Genomic DNA, 26,923 nt, shown 5'->3' on the forward strand with positions numbered 1-26,923 from the left:
CAGCACGGGCAGGTGTGCAAATTTTCTAATTACGTCGATTTAGTTCACAATTAGTTCCGGCAATTACAGTGGACTCAATCAAACTGTTGAAGCAGCAATGATAAAAGTCAACTGTGGAGCTCAACAGTGGTATTACAAAAGATCTAAATGCTTAAGCAAATGGGATATTGTGTTCTTTATTTTTATTCTCGTGGGATACTGTGGGGAACTGAATTCACTCTAAGATGATTCTGAGCCAACAAAATAATCTGTAAAACTTCCAAGCGTCGGAAAACTTTAAGAAAGCACAATATATCCCTAGACTGTGAGAGGAAACCATAAGCAGAGCCGCCTGAAACAACGGTGAGCAGCGCTTTTCCTCATTTACCACTTGACCTTCTTCATCAGGCAATGCACACCCTAAGCTATAACTCCCGCCAGCTTCGCAGCACAGGTATTTCCACATCTGACTTGGCTCAAGTTCAGACTGCAGAAGTTGTCAGTCATATGTTTTAGCTTCTTATTTTCAAATAGTACTACCCTAGTTCAAGGTTGCCAGCATCCATAAATCACCACAGATGCTGGAAGCAGCAGCTGGTGAGTGCAGCCATTCTGTAATATTTATGTTAAAGTTGTGTTTTTAACAGACACTTTTTCTTTAATTCCTCTCCAGTTAACCGTCAACGTCCCGGTCAAAACTTAATCTTGGTGACACTGTCCAAATGACTGATATATTAATATCTAACAATAATGCCAGGAAATCAGTACCCTCCATCAAGTCTGATGTGGATGTCCTTGACTTCACTTGAATTTGTGCTGGCTATGGCAACAACATGACTGTTTCATTGCAAATTTGGACCAGTTTGACAGAGGTGCTCTTATTTGGACAAATATCTGCAAAACATGTGTTATTATACTATTGAAGGCTGAATCACAAAATGAGTCAAATGGGCAAAAGCAACAAAAACGATGGAGAAAGACAGATATATGGACACATCACCACCTTTTTTCAATTTTTTTATTAAAAATCATAACTTGTTGAAATTGTAACCAATTTTCAAGAAATTTGTCCAAAAAGTTTCAGATATATATTTATGCTAAATGATCTATGTGTTGTCATACAAAAACCTTAACTTGACAGTAAAAGTAATATTTCTATAATGTAATCCTTAAAATAAATGTTCCCCAGCTGCTTATTTTTGTGATATTTTTCTGTCTCATCGAGTATAAAATGTCAAAAAAAAACTGACAACATCACGCTCCATGTTAAAAATTAGTTCTCTTTTTCAGGTTTGACTTGAAAAGGCAGCTTTAGACGAGCCATTTGGCTCAAAGTCTCGTGTCCTCACTGCTGCTGTCCTTGAATGTCTTCTAACGTCTATCTTTTGGCAGCCTGCACACAGCAAGTCAGCCTCAACAGTCTTGTAAAGCTTCTGTGGCTAAACTTCAGGCACATACCATATTCAACATTTTGACAGGTAATTTAAATAATTTAGGAGTACTTTACACAATAAAACACAGAGCAACATAATCACATCCAACCTTTCTGTTTATAAGATGCAGTTTTGTAAGTTTTTACTTCTTTTGTTTCATGTTAGCCAGTCGTCTTTGCAGATAGCCTTTAACCACGAGGATGTGTTGGTCAGAGGGGAATTTAGAAGAAAAAACCTGTCTTTTTTTCTTTTCTTTTTTTTTTGCTATACGGTCTACTGCCTCCTCTTCTCACAGCAAATAAAACGGAAGCATCAAACCTCGCCTCCAGCACTCATCCATCGAAAATTTCTTTGGAGCACTTTTGAAATTCATGACTGCAGGAAAACTTTTGATGAAGTTGAGGATAGCCTACGGTAACATAGCATCCTGCTTGGATTTCTTTGATTGACTGTGATGTCCGGATATTGTGAGGTGGACTATCAGTAACAACAAAATGTGAAAAAATCTTTAAAATTTAGAAGTTTTTTTGTTTTAGACTCATACAGGTCCACCTTAAGGTTACCAGTGGATAGTGCCACACTGATAACGTGTAATGTATTGTGCAGGCTGTATTTAATATTTTAAACGAGATATAATTGTCATGCCGTTTAACATTTTCATGTTCCATCTTGTAAAAGGAGAGTTGCATAGTTCATGGGTAAGAAATGTCACATAATTACAGACATTTTTGCAGGTAATGTGAAGGCATCGCCCAGACTAATGCCAGCTGACATTTGAATGAGCTGAATGATGCATGCTGTTACATGTTCTCTATTCTCTTGATAAGACTTAGATGAGCATCTTGCACGTGGATACACCAAGTGGATATTTCAATGTTGTCTGTTAAAATGACATTGCTTTCCCATTTCTCAGCCCTATGTTAATGTGTCTTTCTTCATTTTCTGGTTGACCAAGCCCAGTAATCAGTGTATCTCATCACAACATCGGCCTCTTTTCTAGCGCTGCAGCTCCCCAACACAGTAGATCCAAATTAAACAGAGACTCATCACAATAAAGCCCGGCATAAACATAATGCTTTTGTGCTTGAGACTATTATTGCCCCATCCTTTTTCCACACAGATGAAATTACATGCAGTAGATTATGACAGCCATCACTTTGTATCGTGTCTCGTGCAGCTGGTATCTGGCTCTCGGAGTGACAGCACCGCTGAAAATATAGAAATAGCACCCACATGGTCAAGTTAACCAATTCAAAGGAGATGTCATAGCAATCACCGTGTAAGTGTAATTAAATTTAGATTGAATCAAGTCCATTTTCATGGTACGGCTCATACAATTTTTACTTGATGCGAGTTTAAAGCAGCTGTGGCAGATGTAGATCCCGCCGTCTGTTCTAATACTGTGTGCTGAACGAGCAGCTCTCTGCAGAAAATAAATTGGATACAATCTGATCTACTGAAAGTCTTTCAAACTTATTCCGGCTGAATATCTTAGATTAGCATACAATAGCGGCGAGAGGGAATTAACAGATCTTTCTCGCCTATTGAGGCTCTGTGTGTCAGACTGAAAAGAGCCACGGTCCACATGGTGGAGGATCATCAGTGGAGCTGAAGAGAGTGACTCCACACTTGACTGCGCAGATTAAGAGAGTGACAGGGACCTATGACTGGCTAATTCAATGGGGGCAGTCTCTGTAGAAAACACTTCATTCTCAACAATGTCACTTGGCTCTCCTGTGCGATATATCCTGCTATAAAGCATTACTGAGCCACAGTGGAACACCCGCTACCTTTTTATTTCATTCAGCTTGAAAGCAAAAGCTGTGTTGCAAGAGCCAAGCAGACATCAATTTTACGCCATGATATAAAAGTTTAAAAAAACATGAAGAAGGAGAAGAAGAAGAAGATCAAAATACACCTCTTCTTACTCATTAGGTTTTAACTTTTTAACAGCTTTGATTATCAGCAAAAAGCTGAGCATTTTAAAATGATTGCCTCAGTTCATATGAGATATCCACATCACAGAGGGCTACTGAATGATACATATATCTGAATTCCTGAGTATCCCTTCATTTCTTTTTCTTTTTCAAAGGGAATCACTGGGATCCGGTTTGCTGAACATCAGAGGTGCTACATCAGGGCCCAAACTAAGAAACTACCCGCAGTGGCAGAGGTGGAGACTGAAGACACGGAGTTGCTGGTATGCCTCCTCTCTCTGTTGCATGTAGCTCGAACTCTCTTCGGTCCCGCAGAGGCTGTCATGCATACTGCAGGGAGATAACCAGAGTTGAGCACCGCAAGCGCCACACAAATCCTCGGCCTGTCCATCTTGTCCTATCTCCCCCAACCCTCTCACTGAAGAAAAAACTAGGGTTTGTGGTAACTGTAAAACCGCCTGAAAGCTACCCGAAAACCCATAGTCTCTTTGTGGCTCACATCAAATGGTGTTTGCTGTCAATCCTGAGCCAAATATTAATTTTTAATCATCTCCTCCAAAGGCTTTACCCAAATAGCCTAAAGGGGGAAGGGTGGAAGAGAGGTCTGAGGGAGAGGTAAACCATTAAAATTATATTTTTTTTAAAGCTGTTTTCTTTGCAAAATTCACAAGGCTCCCTCTCCAGGTTTAGAGTGATTTATTTTCATTTTTGGGATTCCTACAGTTGTGTGTGAACTTCAGAAAAAGGAATGGAGGAAATTCAGTCAATCAAAATTCCCATTTTTTCAGTGTCACAGTGCAATTCACAGAGTGGGCTGCATGTTCAAAGAGAAAATCCTCCTCTCGAATGTCTCTACTGCTAGCATACTCTCATTTACATTTCACATTGTAGCTGAGAAGAAGTAGCTGGCAAATATCTGACGCACCCCACTCACTGCCTTATTTTAAAAACAGAATAAGGCAATTGTCAGACCACTATTGGTTTTAACTTTAAGAACACAAGCTGTTACACCCCAAAAAAACCAAACACCGTTTTGTTTTAAATTCTTCTCATCTTTATAATGTCTGATCTACGTTTACAGATACTAATTGCCCAGGCAGCACCATATGTCCGTGCCATCTCGAGCTTCTTTTGTGCACTGTGAAGCCTAATTGGCTTAATTCACAGCTCCAAAGTAAATCATCTAAGGCCAGCAAAGTGATAGGACACATACCAGTAGTTAAGGAACCCTTTCAATAAAGTAATGATTCGCAAAGTGTTTCTAAGCTGCGGCTTGCATGAAGTTCTAATTGTAGTCTGTTCCAATCTTGCCTTAAGAGATGACACACAAGAAGAAAAGAGCTTTGACTCAACTTTCTAAGTAGTGTTAAGCAAGCAGCAAACATACAGCTCTGCCCCCCTACAAAGTATTTTTCTAAACTACAACCACAGCTAACTAATTTCATATTGCGTGTTTTGAGAATGCATTATTCTCGCTTTGATTATATGAAAAGGAAACATTTATAAAAGTAAACACAGCATATCGCTGCACTGCGGGTGGTTAAGGTGGACGTTAGTATCCCAAAATCCAACATGATGCCATGTTTACTCACTGAGAAACCCCTGTAGGAATAAAGATTTAGTTCCTCCCTATAGCTTTTGAAAAAAAAATTGTAGGACAACAAATTAAACAGTTTTTCTTACATGCTGGTAAAAACCACAAACAAGCTGAAAACATATTTAGTGTTGCAAAGTGGCATGTAAATATAATTCTCTTCAGCCGTGGACTTCATAATCTCTAAAGATTCTGGTGTTTGAAGGAAGATTATTGTGCTGAGAGTGAGCAGAGGAGACTGATTCCAATCTCATGTCTGCGCATTTAAATTGATGCGACAGCCAGCCGCTCGTTAGCTTACCTTAGCATAACAACTGGAAACAGGAGGAAACGGACAGCCTGTCTCTGTACAAGCATGCAAATGCCTGCACATTCAGAAATGTAGAGCAGATTGCAAACATGGCACGTTTTACCTGGCAGAACATTTTCTCCTTGTGCTTGTGCTGCTCGCCTGGTTACCTCAAAGCAATAACTAGAAGACTCCGTCCGGAAGGTCACGGAAAACATGTTTTTAGCTTGCAAATTTGTAATATGTGTGTAAACTAACATGATAAGATGCCATAAACATTCGTGATCTGATATTGCACACTGATCTTTTCCAGCTCACTGAAATGAATCTGTAGCTGCACACTCTGGCACGTCATCAGCTGACAGACACGACGCCGGGACTCAGCTTATCTAACTCTCTGCAAGAAGCTGCATAATTAGTCAATTCACATACATATATATTCATCAATCAATACCACATAAATGCGATACATTATTCTCTTTATGCTCTTTCCCCTCTGTACTTAAACCACTTTACACTGTGGCTAATATTTCTGCAAGTGATGATTTTATCGCAAAAAAAACTAGATTACACAACAAAAATACAGTAAATACCAGGGGGGCATATTGAGGTAATAAACAGTGACCTTGGCCTGACCCCACCATAGTCTATCCTCACATTAGACAGCAGCCCCTGCTCCATCCTCTGTGAAAATCCACCCACGTGTGACCCTGGAAAAGATCAGCACAAGTTCCTCCTCAGGTGGTGAAACACATGAAGCTCACAGGGGTGAAAGCCAGCTGCTAATGGTTCCTAGCTTAACCCCACCACAGGCTTTTAGGAAAAAGGGCTCAGAGCAGCCGTGGCAGGCTTTAGAGCTGAGGTGAAAAACAATGGAAAAAACTGCGGTAAAACTGCAAGCGGCTGATAAGAAAATGCAGCCCCTGCGAGGGAGAACCAGGTGACAAACATGAATTGTTTGCCAGGATTTTTTCCTTCCCTTTTCAATTTGCCTTCTCTATGAAATGTCTGAGGGAGTAATCCCTGAGCTTCATTCCAGTTCCCCCAGTCTGACACAGGAATCGCCATCAGCCTCCCTCACTCCCCTTAAAATTGTGAATGGATGCCGTTTGCTCCATTAAACAGCCACTTAATATGGATGACCAAAGCTCGCCCAGCAACCAAAAACCTCCCACTCAGACGACAACTACAAACAGAAAAGCAGTGTGATGAGGAAACAACACCACTGCAGAGGCTGCGAATACGCCAAAGTCCTGCGAGCGCACAGTGCGGACTGTTTTGTGTCATTTTTGTCTGCGTGAGCTCAGTGAATGGCAGGGTGGTTTTGTGGCACTGCAACAAAACGTTCGGTTCCTGCATTTGCTGTGTTCAGTAATAAGGTCGTGTCCAGCCAGAAAATGGGAAAGCAGAATTCATCCTTACATCTTTGCAAAATATGGGACTCGGTGATGCTGTGACAACTCACATGGCTACTGTAGTTATAGCTGGTAAATGAACCACTAACATGCTACCCAGCCGGGAACTCGCTGACACAGTAGCTTCCTTAGTCAAAAGCTGTATCGTAAAATCTACTACTGTGTCATGACTTTCCTCTTTGGGCACACTTTTTCCCCAGCAGAGAAATATTTCATATTGCAAAAACCTCCCATAGAGGCCATTTTGGACTCTCAGGGTTTCGCACTATCAGGACCGTTTTGTTTGTCAGTGGCGCAAAGTTGCATGGCAAAATTCCCCAAAGGTGAACAAAGCTGAATTCTTTTCCACTTGTTTACTTTGCCACATCTGCCAAAGCAAATCCACCTGGAGAGTCGTATTTATTATTGTTGCAGAATTAGCATTTTTAAATGTTGGTGTGATCGGCACCTTTAGTGCCCTTAAGCAGGCACCAGCACAAACATGGTAAGCTGCCTGAATATGCCTGTCAACTGAAATTCCCCACCAGGTATGTTAGATTAAAAAAGAAAACTGCCAGTGTTAGGTGCAGCGTGTGAAAGCCATTGGGTATGGCGAGAAAATCTTTGTTGATCTCTGGCAAACAGCACACACTTTAAACAATGTGTCATGTCAACAGTGTTTCCCCCCCTTGGGACACAGTGGCAGGAGAGGGTAAATTCATTAACTACAGCACAACTGGTGTATAATTAAGTTGTGCACTGTAGGCGAAAAGCATACATACACCAGGAGAGGGCTGAACAAAACAAATTACCATCATTCCCAAGGTCCAATACTGATAAAAAAAAGTTGCTTGTGTCCTAATAATATATCATTTGTCAATAGCAAAATGGAAAAGCCTTTCAAAAGTGTGTATAAACTGGTGGACTGTAATCATGTTGTCTTTGTGCTTGTCAACTGGCATTTAGAAATCCCTGCCCCATGCTAAAATGCTGACCTTTACTACCTCCCCCAAGGCGCTCTCTCCTACAAGTTATTGGAGTCGTTTCTCAACTGTGAAGTCAAAGTCATGTTGTGGGCCCCGTGTCGTGACCTCCATTTACTTTCCAGAGAAGTCTGACTTGGCTTCAGTGGTTAAGAGGTCCAATTAGAGAGTGCTGTTTGTGTTGCTCGAGTTTGATTTTAATTTCTGCAGCCACAGGAACGGTGAGCACACCAGCTCTGCGGCAAAGCAACCTCTCTGCTGTAACACCACCACCCCGCTACACCAGTCTTCCGAGTCATCATTAGTCTGCTGGCCGGCGCTTAAAAGTGAGGGAAAGTGTGTCAAAAGCTTGGCTGAGCACCTCCCGCACCCAAACACATTCTTTGATGTGACAGAATGCGCTTAAGCCGTCTCTTCTTCCTCCTCCTCTTCTTCGTCTCCGCAGGTCACAGCTGTGTCGTTCGAAGACAAACAAGAAGCAGCATGAAAAGCAAAATTCTAATTCATGCGAGAGTGACAGGGGCAAACATGAGGGAGGGGGCACGACCCAATATAAATGATTCTTGCTCCCACTATAGCCCCAGGATTCTACATCAAGCTTAACTAATGTGCAATTAAGCTTTAGACTGGAAGAAAATCACCTTGTAAAAACATTTGTCAAGTGAACTGTTTTTCTGTTCTGGGCTGCTAATTAACAAGGGAATGGGAAGAAGGGTTTGTTTGTGTGTGTATTTACATATACATGAAGAAAATAAATATCCTCACTGTTAAGGGAGAGCATTACCAAATCCCCTTCATATGTCTCTATTAGACAACACTGACATGTAGTCCCTATCATTAAGCAATAATAGTTTACTTTACAGCTCATGAACTACAGTATCAACAAATTAAGCCCAGTGATAGTGCTTGGTGCCAAGCGAAGCATTGTGGCAGAGGGGGAGGGAGTAAGGGAGCGTAGTTGTGGGGGGGTTGGTGAGGTGGTGATGTGGGGGGGGGGGGGGGGGGGGGTGGTGCAAGGCTTTATTGTGTCTGTCACATTAAACGATATTGCAGCCACACTCGGAGTAATGAAGACCACTTCTAAAGTCATTTAAAAGTCAAATCATCACTGTCTGTGAATTTCAATGATGTATAATAGAAAGAGCATGCCGGAGGCTTGAGAAGAGGGTGACAGAGAGCAGGAGGAGGGAGTCGGGGCAGTGGGAGTCAGGAGTCGGGAAGTTGCTGTCCTCTCAGCAGACACAAAGGTGATAGATAAAATGACAAGGCTGGAGCTGCTGCATGGCTCAGGGGAACAGAGTGCAAATGCATGACTATACATCGTGTGGGGTGCAGACATTTTTGCAGGGTCCGACATGCTCTAGCTTGTGTATACATAACATATGTGTGAGTGTGTGTACTGTACGTGTTGTTTTCTAGCAGGTGGATGAGACTGGGGCCATGGATATGAAGGTGGACGACTCCCAAGTGTGGGTTCCTGCTGAGGAGCCCATCGTTAACCCGGACTTCCTCCTTGACTCCAAGATCTGGGAGATTTGCCAGCAGCTGCCCATCCACTGGATCCATCCTTCCCCCCTGAGCGGTGAGAGCAGGGGGCATCTCTGCCTCTAAATGCAGACTATTAACACTCTCGCTGGAGGGCATCTCCACAGGCCATAAGCAGGTCCATGGAGACAGCATGAGTTCCTAACCATATGAGCAGGCAGCCCAGGCTACTCTGTTCGTGTTAGGAAAGTAGAGAGGCTGATGGTCGTGGCAAAAAGAATATTCTGATACTCTGTTTCTACAAAATTATCAGTGCAAACACAGTGTAAAAACACAAATAATTAAATGTATGCACTTGAAGTCTTACAGTCACAGAAAGGCTACTTTATACGATATGGTATCATACTTTACATATACATATAAAGGTTGGATTTGGCCACTGTGATGGCACTAACTGATTAATATTTTGAGGCCTCGAGTTTGGCATTTTGCAATATTTGGGCCTTTTGGGATGAAATGGTGGACTGCTAGGTCAAGAAGCTGTCTTCATACACTATATAAGTGCACTGCATGGCTACAGAAGCCTGTTAATTAGTGCTAACATAAAAAATAATACTAGCATTTCATTCACTAAAAACAAGACAGGCTTTGCACAGGCTTATCTGACAGTCTGTTGTTTTAATTAACAGCACAACAGACCACAGTTTTAACAATGCAACAAAAGAAATCAACACCACATACATCATTGTCAGAAACTTTTCACGTAATGTCATACACACCTTTCTTGAGATTTGTCCATCCTATTGGACATGACACAACCACTGATGGTGAGGGGGAAAAACGTGCCTTCTCAAATTGGTTGGTGAGTGGTTTCTGGAGGTTGCCTGCAGTGACTAGACCAAAAACATCCTTATCATTGCCTTGGTCTAGCAGGTTGCTGCGGTGATGTAGTTTTGCTGGAAGACGCTTATTTGTCTGCAAACACTTGTTAGCTGATAATCTTGTCTTCAGAGTAAAAGCTGTGCCTCTGTGCTGCAGCAAGCACATTTTAAAAAGTCAAAGTTTTACTGAATGCTGACGGTCCCCAGTTCTGGTTTCTTTCACACTTCACAGTTTCCCAACTGCTTGGAGAGTAGTTGGCAAGTGTTTGCAGACAAGTCAGTTTCTTCCATGCAAACTATGGGTAACTGCAGCAATCTGCCAGTGCAGCTGTGGCTCAGCAGGTAGAGTGAGTTATCTACTAAGATCAGTGGTTTAATCCCTTGTCTGCATGTCAAAGGAAGATACTGAACTGAATTGTCCCTGATCCATTCATTGGAGTGTTTGTGTGAATGTTAGATAAAAAGCACTTAGGCAGAGGAAAAAGTTGAATGGGTGAATGCGGCTCGTAGTAGAAAGCACTTTGATTGTTCAAATAAAGTAGAAAAGTGCTATGTAAGTACCAGTCTATTTACCAATGCAATCACAAGGTTTTTGCCAACAACTCAGGGAATATACGTTTTCTTTCCCTAGTGACCAGTGGTTGCCAGGGAAAGGTTCTGTTCAGTGACTTAAATTAGCAAAGATGACGGCTAGCAGACAGCTAGCAACTGTAGCAATCTATGTTAGCATCAGCTGGCCAGTGACTCTAATAATGTCATTTATACACAACTTCACCCTCTACAGTTCAAACATATGGAGAAAATTAACTTCAAAAGCCTAAAATGTTTTTTATGCCTGGCTGTAAACATGTTTACTCACTTTCAAAGCCAGCCCCGAGAGGCCATTACAGGAACTGCATGTTTTTCAAGCTTCTGTGACAGGTTTATTTTAGGCCCTAGAGATTAGTCTACATTGCAGATAGTTTAATTGTAAATGAATGCACTGTTAAGCTCACACGTAACATATATATAAATATGATATATATTTCAAAAATCTCTACCTATATAAAACAGTAACTTCAAAATAATGTGAAAGACAGCAATTTTCATGACAAGCATACATTTTCAGCTCCATGGCAGAGCTTTATAGTGAATTTCAGCTTATTGTCTGACCCGCAAAGTTTCTCTTACATGCTCCTGTATTGTCTTAAAACTCAGTCTATCAGCCTTGAACAACATAGCAGACGGGTATAGATAACAACCAGCAGCTGCTCATAGTGAAACATTCAGGAGCTATAGAGCCAAGCATTTACTTTCATTAGCTGGTAGAGGCCAAAAGCAATGTTAAAGGAGTGTTTAAGAACACAACTGTGAAAAATAATATTAAACTGCAGACTTGATGTGTAAATAAGAAGTTATGTTAGTATAGAAAGTTTTCTATACTAACATACAAGGTAATGTCAATGTTATATTAATCACTGCTGGTTTAAAAAAGGAAAGATGAATAGTTTTCTCTGCAGCAGTTTTCCATGTGCTTTGAAAAATAAGCATTCAAAGAGTCGGGCTTTCATGTTAAGATGAAGATATTTGCAGCATTTGTAGTATATGAGGTGTCTACAAAGTAGCAATCAGATAAATGTGGTAAAAAAAAAATAATATTTCTCTGGGAAATGTAGTGGAAACAAAGCGTGCTTCAGTCGCAAGTAAAACACCTACATATATACCTCAGTAAATGTAGCCGGTTACATTCAGCCTCTTGTTTTGGTCATCTGGAGAGGGGGTTTGGGGTTTTTTTTCTTTCTCATAAAGATGCCAAGGCTTTATGAACTGGCATCTGTGTGTTAGTATCACAAAAGCAATAAGACCATTGTTTGACAGAAGCGTGAAAAAAGCCTGGAATTAATTTCTTTTGAATGTTAGTAAGTAACATCAAGCCACTGGGAAAACACAGTGTTCAAGCCAAAATTGAATCTAAGAGCTTTCTCATTTTAATTCAAACAACAGAAAACAGTTGGAAGTATATACAGTAACATCTCTCTCTCTCGCTTTTCTTCTCTCCTGCTTGCTGTGTTACTCAGATGCTGAGGTTGTAAATGTGGATACACCCGATGCCGAGGTCACAGGTCAGCGTTTTGCCCGCGACGTCCTGGACCACCTTCCCGTAAATGACTATGTAAGTGGGGCCCTCTCTGCCACGTCACCCAGGGACCACACCACGAGATACAGTAAAGTCACTTCAATCAGCCGCAGCTCTTGCCTCAACTCTTTCTGCATATAAATCGCTCACTAATTGATGTTAAAACTGACTTTGTGCACCAGAGGGCATAGCAATTGCTCTATATATCTGTTTAAGTAAGGCCAGTTCAATGAAGACTCCCTTAATGTCTCTCCATTAATTGAGAGGAATATCCAGCCTTTCAAAGGCAGCAACTTGTGCCTTACAGCCCTAGTTAGAGACTTTTTTTTTCTACTTCCTTTTTTTCTGAGGCACTGGAAAGCACAGTACAAAGCAGCACTTTCAAGGTCACTCATCGCTGCACAGATAAGTTACATTTATTAATAATGCTTTAATTATCAAAGCATATAAAATGAATGGAAAGGCCAAGTGGCATATTTTGGTGTACAGCATGTAAACCACTCAATACCGTATGATTAATTATCCCTGACTCTAGGGGAAAATCACATTGCATAGTATATTACACAAGACTTATACACTCTTATACCAGCACAAAAAGCTGCAGTTGCACACTAAGAGACACCCTAAGAACAGGTGCAAGGATATATGATATATGCATATACTTGCAGTGAGTACTTACAGGTGAACAGCCACTAAAGCTAAATTCAAGGATAATGAGTCAGGCTCAGTCTCCTCCGCAGGGCTCGGAGAAACGGTGTGAGACATGCAGAGAAATGAGACATCCTATAATGTTGACGTTTATCAGGCCCATCCCAGAAACAGCCTCCTGCTCAACTCTTCAATTTCCCCCCCCAGCTCCTCTGTCTTCTTCCTCATTGTCTGTGGCAAGAGATGCAGTGCTATGCAATTAAAACGTACCAGGGGATGAAAAACTCAGCTCCACTTTTGAACGTTCTGCCTCTATCAGCGGAGTAATGCATACCATTGCAATCCATTCCAGCAGCAAGTCCAGGCGCTGTTTGTGGGTCCAGTGATAACAACGGCCTTTGTGGCCGGGCACAGGGCAGGCAGCAGTCTGTAATTGGGAGTCTGAACTCTCACTCCTGCCAGTGGTATGCCACATGTGTAAGTCTATTTTTTTTCTTCATCTAAAAGTCATGCAAATGAGCACAGTAAAAAAACAAGGAAGCTCACCCGCAGAGTCTGCTACTCACAGTTTCTCTGCATTCACTTCATCTGCATTTCATAAGTCTGAATTTGAGCACCAAGCCTGCCCACAGTGCACATTCATAAAGCAGAGGCTGGCAGATATATATTATGCTGAACTTTAACATGGCTGCCATGTCAGAGTGCAGTGTGTATCAGCGGTGGCCCTGGAAATTTCAAACTGAATAACGACAGGCCTGAAGGGATTCCACCGCCGTCCTTGACCCACATAACAAGGATGGGCTTTCTATAAGAATTGACCTCACTCATACTCATGTAAATATGTTTGTACGTGTTGCTGCTTGTGTCCTGGGATTTGTCTTGTGTCTTGGACTTATCCTTACAAACCTCTGGCTGCTACATCCAGGGTCAGGCTAAGTGGCTGTTCATGCATAACACAGGTGCAAAAAGCTGAAGGAATTCAAATTTCGTGAATGCAGAAGTTGTTTGTGCCTCCAGAGGAATCTTTACACTGAAGCTAAAGCTCCTTATCACTTTGGTAAAGCAGCAGAGTTTACTGAAATACATGACTATCTGCTTATTCAATTACATCCAATTTCATTGTCATTCCACCTCACTGTAGAGAACAGTGAGATGAAAATCAGAGATCAGGACACGCAGCAAAGAATTTCATATGTTTCACTGTCCTGTGTGTCTACATAAAAAGACCCTTTTCGAATACAAAGCAGAGTGTGAAACAGAAATGTTATCTCTGCTGTTTTGATCCCCGAATGAATGTGATGAGCTCTGCTTTGAGATTTAATAACACATCCAGGCATGTGCTTCAAGCTCATGAAGAGCGGTGATCAGCGTGTGTGAAATAATACCAACAAGTGTGGAGATTAGAGGAGTCATGCTTTGATTCGTTACATCTTATTGAATGACTGACGCAGTTTTCTACTCTGCAGACTCATTCACATCCAGCTCCTCATAATATGCACAGAGGTGCCTGTGTTTGTGTGCAAGTTTGCATGTGTATGTGAGAATGTGTGTGATGAAATCAGATCCAGCAAGAGGGTAATGGCTTTTACTCTTCATTAATGCTGCTTGTTTGTGAGTGACTGCCTCAGATTTCCCAAGGTGAACCATTCTTATCACCGCAGCTTCCCACTAGAGACGGCGACTCAAAGCCAGAGTGATTAATATGTACCCTCCGTTTTAAAAGGATAGCTCTGATTAATTGTCTTTAAGGTACAATGCTGCCTATTGGCTGTTTGTTTTGATAAACACCGGCGTCATTTGAATAAAATATTTTCTTCATTTTCCACGCCTGAGCTCCAGATTTCGTAACACCCCAGTTTGGGCTGTGAGGAGCTGATAAGATTATCGTTGGTCCATTGACAGGTTTCGTGTTGTTCATATAACCGATTGTTGCCTGGGAGCCGATGACCTGAAACCTGCCTAAAGCAATAAATCATTAAAAGTCTACCTGTGACTGTCATAGTAATAAATCAAACCTACCTGGATATAATGCATTGCACTCTATGTGTTTTGAATATGTCTAAAGAGCAAGTAATTTGACTCAGTTTACATCAGGTGCATAGTTTTCACAAGCCAGTCATGTGGTGGATTTATTGCAGTGAGCTGCTACGTACAAGAAAACAATGTGTGTAAAACCACCGTGATTGAATGCTTACTGACGAGTGGAGGAGATGCAAGAAATCCCCAAATTCCCTAACTTAATGCAGTAGGGGACCAGAGGGACTCAGCCATGTGGTCCAGCGGGTCCTGTCCTCTTAAACAATTCACACACATTTTCTTTTCCCAGCTGCGGATGTGTTTTGTTCCGCACTATTGCACGTAGCTGAGTCATTGTAAGTGCTCGCATTTTTTCCTGAATGTGAAGTCAGCGGAGGCCGTTGACTCCTGGAACCGAGCAGTTTAACAAGATATCACCGGATTGTCTCCAAGGATTCATTTACTAAAAGAGATTGAAATGTGGTCAAATGCATACTGAGGGCGGTTGCTACTTCAGCTCACACTGTGAGTTAAGTGGCACTTCTCCGAACCCCATTTGGAGTTGCTCTTGATCAAAGGCATGGCACTCAGCCCCCACGAGTCCATGAGGGCATGAACCAACCAGCACAATGGAAAAATCCAAGGGCCATTAATTCTACCCAATTTACCTTTCGTTTGGGTTTCATTCGGCCCCTCTATAAATTCAGAGGCAGCCAGCAAGAGCAAATGAAAGAATCCTTGTTAGGCGATCATTACTCTGCTAATTGCTTTAGGAATGTGCCATGCACTTAAAGTCAAGGTCAGGGGGAGGGCGCCAAGATGTGAGGAGCTCTAATTTGAATGCTCTATTGGAGGAGGGGCAGTCATTTTAGTGCAGAGTGTGTGCTCCGGTCGAGGGAGTTAAGAGGTCAGAGATGAAAGAAATAGTGTAATTATGCTGGTAACTTCGACCGGAGATAGTGACGGTAGAGAGGTTGCAAATGCTGGATTCAAAGAAGGGGCAGTGTGCAGCCTCCAGTCGTGCTTTTTGTGCTGCAGAAAGGTCAAGGGTATTATATCATGTTTTATGCTCCCGAGCTTAAATCAAGCTCGTTCACTCTCAGCTCAAACCGTGATCTCTTTGGCACTGCCATCAATTGATGTCACAGTTTTGCATTTTTGCAGACATCAATTCAAATCTTTTCACTTTTGTTTTTGTTTTTACATATATTGCGATGACCCACAATCAAAGCTGCCTCATCAATTCATGTCACCCCTTCCTCTTCCTCCTCTCCTGCCCTTGCCTCAGGAGGACTGGCATTTGTCATGTGTGTGATTGTAACCCTGCCCGCTCTTGTGTCCTCTGCAGAGAGATGTTGGAATCGAGCTGGATAACCGTCTGGATGAGCGCGGCTACTGCTGCCAGTACTGTCGCCGTGGTTACCGCTTCTGCCGCCGCTACTACGAGCCCCTGGGTGGCTTCAACCCCTGGCCATACTACTACCAAGGAGGCCGGGTCATCTGTCAAATTGTCATGCCGTGCAACTGGTGGATCGCCCGCATGCTCGGGAGGATCTGAGGCGCTGAGCGTGCTGTCTGGTTTTGAATCTGTTTACGTTGTAGGTGCAAATTTTTCCTTTTGATAAATATTCAAGACCACTCGTGACACCAAAGCAGTCTATTGCAGGCAACTATTAGGTAGCACTTCTAGTCAGTGTGAGTCAGTGTAAACAGTCTAAATGGTGTTTGAAGCATTTTGATTCTTTCTTAAAAAGCATTGGTTGTTTACAGGTGTCTAGTTTTCTCTCCTTGTTATTTGATCCTGTTCAATGAACGCATTTAGTTTGGAAACTGAGCCACCCTAAAAAAAAAAAACACGCACACACACAATCTGTCCTTACTTTACCTATTATGTCATGCATTCATTTTTACTTCAAGGTTTAAAAGAGTTCTACTAATATTGCAGTGTATGAAAAGCTACAGCGAATACAATGCAACAGCAATTAACTATGTACTGTATGTAACCATCTGTGTGGTGCTATCACATTAAATATGTAACAAGACATACACTTTATTAGGAAAATCATCTAGTGTAATTTAAAGCAACAGCTCTGCCATGTTCCATTATTGCATTATTATGTTTTCACAGTTTTTGTTGACATCTGTTGTACTTTATGGTTATTATTGCCGTCCTGTCTGGTATTGTTGGTATGCTGGACTGCGTGACATTGAAAAGTGTTCTTAATATTCTTATTAAAGTGGCAAAATTGTTATTAAATCACCACGTACCTCCAAATAGTGTAACCAAATGGGAGCTTGTGAGCCATTAATGCTTAGAGGTAATTTTTCCAATTTACAAATTTGATCTTTTTGTGCAGTTTTCCCAACACACTTACTAAATTAATATAATAAGCATGAATTGAAGCTAAACTTGTGTTTTCCCTTTTTCTTTGGCAATAACTATTAAAAGAATGTTAACTGTTGTTTCGCCTTTCAGTTCTGGCTGGTGATCGTCTTTGTAGATCAACACAATGCTCTTAAAGCCAAACAGGCTTCTTGTAAGAAGCACTTTAGTTAATTTTTGGAAACTAGAACTAATCAAAATGTGAAATGGTGTCTCAATATGTGAAAGTGATACATGTTATGTGTAGCCCTGCATAAACTGGGACACCTGATAAGCCTATTTCTGAGTGAGGTAACACAGCTGATTGAGAACGTGGCCTCGACATGAAAGTACTGAACTGGGCGTAGTAACAATCTCTGGGAAAATGTTGTATTGAGTTTCTGCTAATGCAAACCGAACATTTCCTCCTGCTGCAGCATCGCATTAAAGCGGAGAAACATGAGCCATCTGGTATCACGATTTAGCTTAGCACTTACCAATTTATTATTGACAAATCGTCTTCAAAACAAGACAATGGCTATTTTCAGCATTTTCCCCTAAAGCGAATCAGTTTGAAGCACTGCAGGGAGTGAGCTGCAGGAAACAGGCTGCATACCTCCAACTTCTCAGCAAGGTAACCAACTTTCACTTAGTTGTTGGCAAACCCGTGCCATTTGCATGATTAAGCTGCTCGCACAATGATGCAGACCAATTATTGCCTGATGTCTTTAAACAGCAGTTTGTCTTGTTGCCGGCCAATTTCTGTGAACTGCAGTATTAAAATGCATTGGCTATTACCACCAACAACTACAGGTGTTATCTTAAATACTGCAATACTGAAAATGTAATGCAGTATATCACACCTAGTAAACTGATTGTCTTTCCAATGTCAACAATAGATGTACGAGCTTCAAAAAGCCAAATGTATGGCAGAGCTTTTGTATAGGATTGCGTTAGATTGCACGGTTTTCATGCTTAGTGAGTGTTTATGTCTGACTTTTTTTTCATAGCCTTTATCTTTTTCCTGCTTACATACCTACAGATAAAAGTCTATTCTGTGCCCTGTACTCCTTTGGGCCCAAAGGACAAAGCATACAAGAGTAAAACAAAAACATCAAGAGAAACACATCCATACACCAAATCACAAAAAATGAAGAAATACACAGTCAACAAGGAAAATGCTACCTAAAAAGTTGCTACATCAGAAGTGCTCTGCTCTGCTTGATTTTAATAAACAGCAACACTGTTGAAGAGATCAAATCAAGAGCTATTGTGTTGCTATTATGCAAGCGACTTGTGCCACCGTACCAAATATATCACAAGATCTTCATAAAATATGTACTTAAGCGCTGATGCAGTGGCACGAACCAACTTCATAGATCCAAACATGGACGTACGCACAACAACAACTTCAGAAAATTTGATTATGTGAAGGCGATATTCACAGGTTAAAAATATTTAAGCAAAAAAAGAAAAAAGCGAATTATTCCAGCACGCCAATACAGAAACATGAGTCTAACCGGCACTGAAAGTTCATGACTCGCTTTAAGTATTTTAGTCACTCTTTTCTCTGTTATTTGTATCATGTAAAACAAACATTGTTTAATTAAAGATTCACAGACCTCAGCAGTCGCTTCTGATGTGCACACTGATGTGCTATCCTCCATTGTTTTCACCACTGTTGCAGTCTTCAAAATGCTTTAAATAGTGCTGCTGTTCAAACATTTTCTTATTTGCCGAGGCGATTTTAATCTCTAACGCTGCATCTCAGTGTGTCGAGCTGAAATAACTCTCATCTGCAACTAAGCAGGCGAGATAGGCATTTGTAATTGATGTTCTGTCATCACAATAACAAGGCGCATAAATGCCCAAGAGTATTCGAGCTATGTGAGGTACTCAGAAGTTAAACAGGGAGACAAAAATGGAACACTCATGTTGTGGTAGTTTGCTTTGAAGCCCTCTGTATGTTTCTTTCTTTACTTGCTTTTTTCCAATTAAAATTTCATTGTACGAATAATCTCCGTTGTCCTATCATATGAAACAATGTGATTTCCTTGAAAGACACTTAATGCCCGGGGGGTGTTTGTCGGAAAGCTGATAGCAGTATGGGTTTTGAATCCAACTAATGCAATTGAAACAGGCAGATCTCCTTCTCTACTCACCATTACTCCCATTCCTCATTAGCAGAATTTTTTAGCATCACATCTTGACAAGCCAAAACAGACATATATGCTTTTATTGTCCTGATTTTATAACCCGAGACTCTCTTGTGTATCAGATGTGTAATAATGCTTTGTTTACACTAATATAAAAGTATCTCGCCTACAAAGTAAATATAGATCTTGACTCATGTTGGCTCACTCTGATGATAATGTCAAAGATATCAATAATAATTGACAGTGAAATGGATTTTGTTGAAAGAGAGGGCGAAACTTGCTATATGTAAATGTTTTATGAATATGCTCACAAATGGAGTTCAGACTGAAGCCATATTGTTATTTTTGAATCAATAATGTCAATGGCCCAGAGCAACATGTCAAGTGAAAAATACTGGCATGAGTTAACAAATACAATAATTGCAAACATACTTCAAATAAACTGACAAGTGTACTGCAAAGCCCCCGAGGCGGTTCTGAAAAGTTCATAAAATCAGTGTTTATATAATTCATTTCTCACTACTTCCTGCTTATCACATCAAATAGGCATGTGTTTATTAAAATGGATGCATTCAGCATTCGGCATGCTGCTGCTGCCACCGCTACCGCCGCTGTTGTTGTTGTTGTTGTTGTGGAGCTACCGCACTCACTGTGTTAGGAAATAGTATAAAGTGTTATTTTTTCGTAAGATGCTGTTAGTTGTCAGTTGTCTATCTGGCGAGGTCTCTGAGGACTCTGAGGACTCTTTTGTGTAGTCGTGAGAGTAAATTGCCATGGAAGCCCTGAGAGTCGCTCTGAATGGGATGGTTCACCCTGACTGGAGAGGCTGATACAGATATTACAGCGGGCTCCCAGAGAGCTCCTCGTGCCTGTTGGGACAAAAGTCCAATATTAACCATGAAAGTCAAATTTTAAAGTACAGATGTCTCACAATTAAAAATCATTGTAGAGGAGACCTTGAATGACACTGGATGGTGGTAATACTGCAGATGGAGGATTGCAAGAGCAAACATTTTAAAAATAAATAAACGGGATAACAGTGTAGTTGATGCCTTCTTATCCACATTTTGTTGCCTAGTACACACATCTACTTGTGTTGTTTTATTTTTCCATTACACAGTCTCATGATGTAAACAGTGCAATTTTAATAATTTGTACTAATAGAATATTTTCTGTTTGAAGTTAAAAACCTAAGAAATTACAAACAGGACCGACAGACTGAAATGAAATTTTTGCATTTTCACAGGAAAATGTCAAAATCCCAACTACTCCAAATCAAATGGTATTTGATTGTTGGCTTTTTTTAAAAACCCTGCATTGAGGTTCATTTGCATTTCTACTATCTATGAAGAGGTTTAGCACTGCCTGCATTAGATATGAGCCAAATCTGCGAGTGTCTGACAGTGAACTCCTTCCTTGTAGACCAGAATTAAAGAATATATCGTTTCAGCCTAAGCCCTGCACTATTTTTTCTCATGCATTTTATATAGGAAACCCCGCCTCCAGCACTTGTTTATCCCCATTTAGATGGGGAGAGGAAACAAGATCGACTGCTCTGCAGGATAAACAGAGATACCGAGCATTTACCAGGTTATCACAGTTCAAAGGATTTTTGCCTACCTGGCCCGAGGAATGGCCACTTCCATTGAAGCTCACATGTGAATTAATTCTTTTTGTTACTTATCAAAAAATGCAGGGAAACTTCACTCCCAGCTGCTTATTTTCATTTCAAATAATCGCTCCTTCGTTTCGAGCCATAAGTTGCTATTCTGGGGTGGAGGAGAGTGAAAACCAATGTATGAAGAGTGTCTGTATTTAGATTAGTGACCTGAAGGAATACTTCTCTTCGATCCAGACTGAGGCTCGGGCTCTGATGAGGACACGTGTATTACCAGTGCCATCTTGTGTAGACAAAGGTGTACTGCTGTAATATCAAAGGTTAGGTGAGGTATTTTCAACATTTTTTTTTTTTTTTTTGCATCTTAAAACACGCTGTACCTTGCTGTCCTTAATGCAGCCACATCTGTTTCTGTGGAGTAAAGTAAAAAAAAAAAAAAGGTATCCATTTGAATCTAACTTTACCTGCATGTTGTTAATAAATTGCACAAAGCTTCAGCGGCCATAAGACAGCAGCCATCAATTCCTTTTCTTTGTAATGTTGCAGTCAGTCTGGTGACCTGATGGTTAAATAAGCTCTCCCTGTACTGTTCCTGCTACAGGCTGGAGGCACAATAATGTCAGCCGTCATCCCTCAACTGCTCCCACTGTGAGAGGCAGCATGGCACAGCAGTAAACACTCGCGCTGTGTCAGTGGCTGCAGGCGACACAGAAATAGTCCTCCTCTCCCAGGACCTGGCTCTCACTCCATCTTCAGGGTCTCTGACTCACTAACCAAAGGAATAGCACAGACATAACGGCTGCTAGTAGCCTTTCATTATTTTAGTAATCCATAAGAACCTCCGCTTACCCTATGGCAGGCAATCGATGAACCGCTCAACAGAAAAGCAAAGTGTCTGCTTGGATGTAATGGAGGGCTGTTTGTTGCCGAATGTGGAGCTTGTGCGATGATTTCATTCCCATTTCAAACAATTTTTTTCATCTGAAAAAGGCTCGGGAAGCTGTTCAGTGGCGTGAAGAAGGTTGTAATGGTGGCTGCGGCTGAACTTGGTCTTGTTTCTATGTGTGTGTGTGCACGCGCGTGTGTGTAACCCTATGGCAAGATTGGATTGTGTGGTACACAGCTGTGTGTGTGGGTGTAGATGGAGCAAGGCACGGTAGGCAAGCCCCGATGCCAGAAGACTTCCTCAACACCACCTGCCTTTCTGACCCTGCACACACACACACACGGAGTCAGTCCAAGCCAATGTAAACCCCAAACACACAAACACTCCATCCTCACATATATAAACACATCAACATAACACATGCTTGAAAAGAATCAACCCACTTCAGTGTAACTTATTCTCGCGCCAACCACAGCTTAAACGTGCACACACACACACACACACACACTTTTCACTATGCAAACTGTGGTGACAGACTCGTCTGTCTTCAGCTCTGGGCATGTCACATGCTAATGTATTCATCCACCCACAGCAACTGGAGAAGCAGAGCTCTTAAGTACAGTCCAATCAGTCTCTGGCCCGCTAATGGCTCCAATCCAGTTTTCTACAGTAGCTTTTTCTTTCTCTCAAAATACCATGTGATCAAATGTCCCCCAAAGTTTAAACAGCCCAACAATACAACTCTGAATTTTCAAGGCAGGAATAGTTTCATTATCGCAGCAGTGCAAATGAATGGACTTAGTAACCGCTTGGAAGCTATTTGTTTCCAAGTTTAATTTGGTTTTCTGTTTAATTTTTCCAAAAAGAAAAAAAAAAAAAAGCTTGTATGACACTTTATCCGTGCCTCGCTCTATTTCCAAACCATTCTGCCAGCAAAAACAGCAACAAATAAAAAGAAAGAGAGAGAACAGTCAAAAGATAAGATTTTGTATTTAATTAGCATATTGACTTTTTCTTAAAAATCTATTCTATATTCAGCATAAAGGAGGCCATTGATAACCCAAGTCATAAGAAGCAACAAAAACATAAGCAGTGGACATACCTCAACGTTTCACAGACAGTAAAACAGTGCTCGGAGAAAAAGGAAGGGTAGATACAGTAATATATACAAAGGAAACAAGGCAGCAAATCCCCACCGAAAGACTGACAGATTTTAATGCAAATGTAACCCAGTGTACTTATTGGCTGCGTGTACTTTCAAAAAAAAAAAAAAAGCATGTACTTTAAAAAGAAGTATACATTCAGAGTGTCTTTGCAGACCCAGAGCCCTTTTGGCTGATGTGAGGTTGTAAAGTAGCATTTAACACCTGTCCTTAGGTGCCAGTGCAGATGGAGGTCAGTATGTCTGAATGTCCTCACTCTGCAGCTACAGTCCGGCTGGAAAATACAACCAATTTAGCCGGGATACCACTCAGGATCAATATGGCTTCATCCCCGGCAGGACCAAAGGGCCAATCGGATGGCTGGCCTGAGAGGTTCTTAACCAAGTGGGACAGCAAATAAAGAAGGCACAGACTCGACTGACCCGAGCCGAGAGCAGTCGAGGAGGCGGTGAGGAGAGAAAACCAGACAAGAGGTAACAAGGTGACAGAGAGGAGTGGAGAGGAGAAAGAGAAAGGAGGAAAAAAAGGAGCAAAGCTCAAACAAAACAAAAAAAACAGCACTGGTACCTCTTTGTACCAAACAAATGACGAAACAGAGATAGGATTTCAAAGGCATGTGAATTGTTACATTTGATACTTTATACAGCACACACACAGCAAATATATATTTGAATGCATAGTTTCGCCTGCTTGACTGTTAAAAAAGGTAAAGAGGTATGTCCGCTGATAAGAAGGAATGAAAAGAACATTCAGTACATGTTTAAATCAGAGGATATAAGAGAATATAACAGGAGTAATCATGCTGCACTGAACACTCGAGTCCAAAACTCAAGGAAATACCAAAGCTGATTATATGGAAAGCTATACAAATGAAAAATGTTGGTCTTACAAAAAACTACCAAATAAGCCTCCTGGTATTAACGTTCATATTCTTTGTATTTCCCCTCAGGTTTTTACATGTAAATAGAAAACAAATGTGCCTGGTTTTTACACAGAATTTAGGAATTCACAAAATAAATAAATTCACTGTGGCCTTAAAATTGAATCTCAATTGTATATTATATGTATATATATATATATATATTTATTTATTTATTTATATCCATAGATTCATATATATTCCATTTTATAACAACAGGATTTAAACCTTGGAGCCTCTGAGGCAGAGACTGATAAAATCTGTTTTATCCCGTGTATTCTTTCTCTCCATTTGTGCCTCCCTATCTTGCTGTGCCTTCGGTCTGCAGCTCTATACAAACAGTTTTGATGTTACACTGTCCTTGGTAGATGGAAAATGCCCATTTCCATAGTAACACAGTGTTTTAAGGCCAGGGGTATTAAAGAGTGAATGCATACCTATTTTGTTTATATGAAAATAAATGCGTAATAACTTCTTGGAAGTCTGAAAGTCTGTGAAGGCATTTAGTCCGTTTTTCATCCCTTACGCAGTTGTTTCCAACAAGCGGTCTTGAACTGTTCTGAACTTCCGGTAAGGCACTCTTCAATTAAACTCCGAGATGTGTGAGTTTTCTTTTTTCCAGCAGACACAACATCCTTTCCCCCATCCGTGCGAAAAGTAACTCGTACCCGATGTAAAGATCAGGTACACTCACACATTGTCAGATGTCTCATGTCACTGCACCATTTGGCATTCAGTCCCCGGTTTTTGGTTTCTTGCATTTTTCTTTAAACACGTGAGTCCAGTGAGATGAAAAGATTTTTAAAAAAACAGCTAACTGGCACATTTGGTAGACAGGGATCCCTGGTTTATCCAATGGCTACTCTCCTAGAGGAAAAAAAGCATTTTGTGTTTGTGCATGTGTGTATTTGTGTGTGTGTGTGTGTGTGTGTGTGTGTGTGTGTGTGTGTGTGTGTGTGTGTGTGTGTGTGTGTGTGTGTGTGTGTGTGTGTGTGTTGGGGATTATGTCTACAGAAAAAGAAAATCCTAAATCTAAAAGGTTACTTCTTAAAAAAACTAAACACTCCCTTGATTTTTAAAATTAGGCACATGGTCACAAATATGTTGGTAAACAATAAATCCTGAGGCTGAACTGACCAACCTTTAAAAGCTGCAAGATCCCTCGTTCTGATCTTTGATCAGATCACTGTGGTAGGAAAAGAAAATATCAAGTCTGCGGTCAAAATGGATTCAATTTTGGTTCAGCTTTTGTTGAAGAGTCCTGCAGCACTAAGCCTCTGCAGGTTCTGTCTTTATCTGGATAAAGTTTGCAGGCAATTGAACAGACACTGGCAGCTCCTGCAGGCCTTTGATTCCCTGCTCAGGCTGCAGGGACATCTCTCCACGCACTTCCAGCTCCTCCACAGGGGTCAGACCCTCACTAGGGCTGCTGCTCTGAGAGGAATGTCCATTAATTATAGTTTCACTTGCGCCCTCCGGGCCCTGGCTTTGACTGGTATCAATGATAACAGTCCTGTACTGCAGCTCCGCCTCCCCTGCTTCCATCTCCTCTTTTTCAAATGTATGTGCGGCCAGTGATGGATCGCCGTTCACCATCGACTGAAAGTAGGTGGGGTCCAGCATCTCCTCTTTCACCTGTAGCCCTGAGAGGTCGCTAGATTTGAGCACAGTGGCAATTACGGTGCCGGGCTGCTGTGCCACCATGGTCTGCCCGCAGGTGGTGTTAATGGTGACAAGGCGGGGGAGACCATTGAGGTTGGAAGCGGTGGAACTAATGACTCCTGGAGGGGAAGTGCAGGAGGAGGAGGCAGATGAGCCCAGACTGGTGACCAAGAGCTGCTGCGGGAGGCCATCCTGCAGGCTGTTAGCCCCACCTGCTATAGAAGCCGTATGGATGGTAAGCACATCTTTACCACCTGCTGTCGTGGAGGGCATGGTGTGGAGAATAACCCGAGAAGGGGAGTGGCTGGAGTCCCCGTTGGCTAGAACAGTGAGGGGAACAGACTGAAGCGAGCCGGAAGATGTCAGGACCATAGGAACTGATGCAGGGGTGTTAATGGTCCTGATAAAATAAAAAAAAACAGAAGATGTAGGTGAGTCTCTTCACTGTCTCTGACAGAGTTGGTGTAATTGAATACTCTCTTTATATCTTTGCAAATATATACAAGGTTTATTTTTAACGGACGCCTACTGTGAAAATTAGCGACCGCACAGCTATGAGCCTAAAAAGCAGAACTAATGCCCTTATTAAAATAACAAATTGTGCTGACAGCTGTACTGTGGAAATTATGAGTCTCTTCAATTTCTAACAGCAGACAATGTTTAACCACTAAAAAAAAAAAAGTAGAATTTTGTGATAATACATTGGTAATACAGGCAGCAGACTTGGCAACAGAAAAATAAAATGCAAAGTAAAGCTGCGCCAGAACAAAAAAAAAAAAAGAAGAAGAAATGCACTTTATAAAAATCTAAAGGTGATCTGGCACTTTACTGACATCAACAACAAAAAAATGAATTATATAAAGTAAAGATTTACTTCAGCTCTGCTGGGTTGGCTGTTGCTGTGTTCACCTCACAGTTTTATTATGTATAATGAAACTCTGCATCTCAAATTCTCAAAAGGTGACATTTTGTACATACGAGGCTTCGAGATGTAATTGAGTTCCCCCTACAAGACGCCGCCACTAATATAAGACCGATAAGCTTTGAGTCAGACATTTTCTGTGAATATCAGGCCCAACGCTATGATGCATGCATGTGTGAGTATGAGTAAGATTTAAGCATAAAGCATTTAATATAAACTTAGTTTAGTTTTTAATCAGTATATGTATCATTTGAGATTAATACTGACATTTATATTTTATAATTACCAAGTTTTTTATGTTATTGGTAAGGATACCTGACTGACATGCATTTTGGTGGATGATGATTATATGATTTCTTACTTCTTACTTCATTTGTTTTACACAAAAATCACAAAGACAAGAAAGCGTGAAGCACATACGTGTCTGAAGAATTGAATGCTGGGCATATTTCGTGTCTAAGAACAATGGCTTATAAGAGT

At 41.2% G+C, this 26,923-nt stretch overlaps 2 protein-coding genes across 5 annotated transcripts in view; one reads left to right on the plus strand and one right to left on the minus strand.

Moving 5' to 3' along the window:
* Positions 1 to 16,578, plus strand: part of tnmd (tenomodulin) — a 63,627-nt gene extending 47,049 nt beyond the window's left edge. The window contains exons 4-7 of the mRNA XM_063485845.1: positions 3,505 to 3,612; positions 9,029 to 9,191; positions 12,033 to 12,127; positions 16,104 to 16,578. Coding sequence (XP_063341915.1) covers positions 3,505 to 3,612; positions 9,029 to 9,191; positions 12,033 to 12,127; positions 16,104 to 16,313 — 576 coding nt within the window. The 3' untranslated portion in view covers positions 16,314 to 16,578. The remainder of the gene's footprint in view (positions 1 to 3,504; positions 3,613 to 9,028; positions 9,192 to 12,032; positions 12,128 to 16,103) is intronic.
* An 8,190-nt stretch (positions 16,579 to 24,768) lies between these two features.
* The window catches only part of elf1 (E74-like ETS transcription factor 1), a 38,208-nt gene continuing 36,053 nt past the window's right edge, over positions 24,769 to 26,923 (minus strand). For all 4 annotated transcript variants that reach the window (XM_063494492.1, XM_063494490.2, XM_063494493.1 and 1 more), the window contains one exon: positions 24,769 to 25,921. In XM_063494492.1, the coding sequence (XP_063350562.1) occupies positions 25,129 to 25,921 (793 nt within the window). In that variant the 3' untranslated portion in view covers positions 24,769 to 25,128. The remainder of the gene's footprint in view (positions 25,922 to 26,923) is intronic.

Source organism: Pelmatolapia mariae, linkage group LG2 (assembly GCF_036321145.2).
Source record: "Pelmatolapia mariae isolate MD_Pm_ZW linkage group LG2, Pm_UMD_F_2, whole genome shotgun sequence".
Taxonomy (NCBI): Eukaryota; Metazoa; Chordata; class Actinopteri; order Cichliformes; family Cichlidae; genus Pelmatolapia; species Pelmatolapia mariae.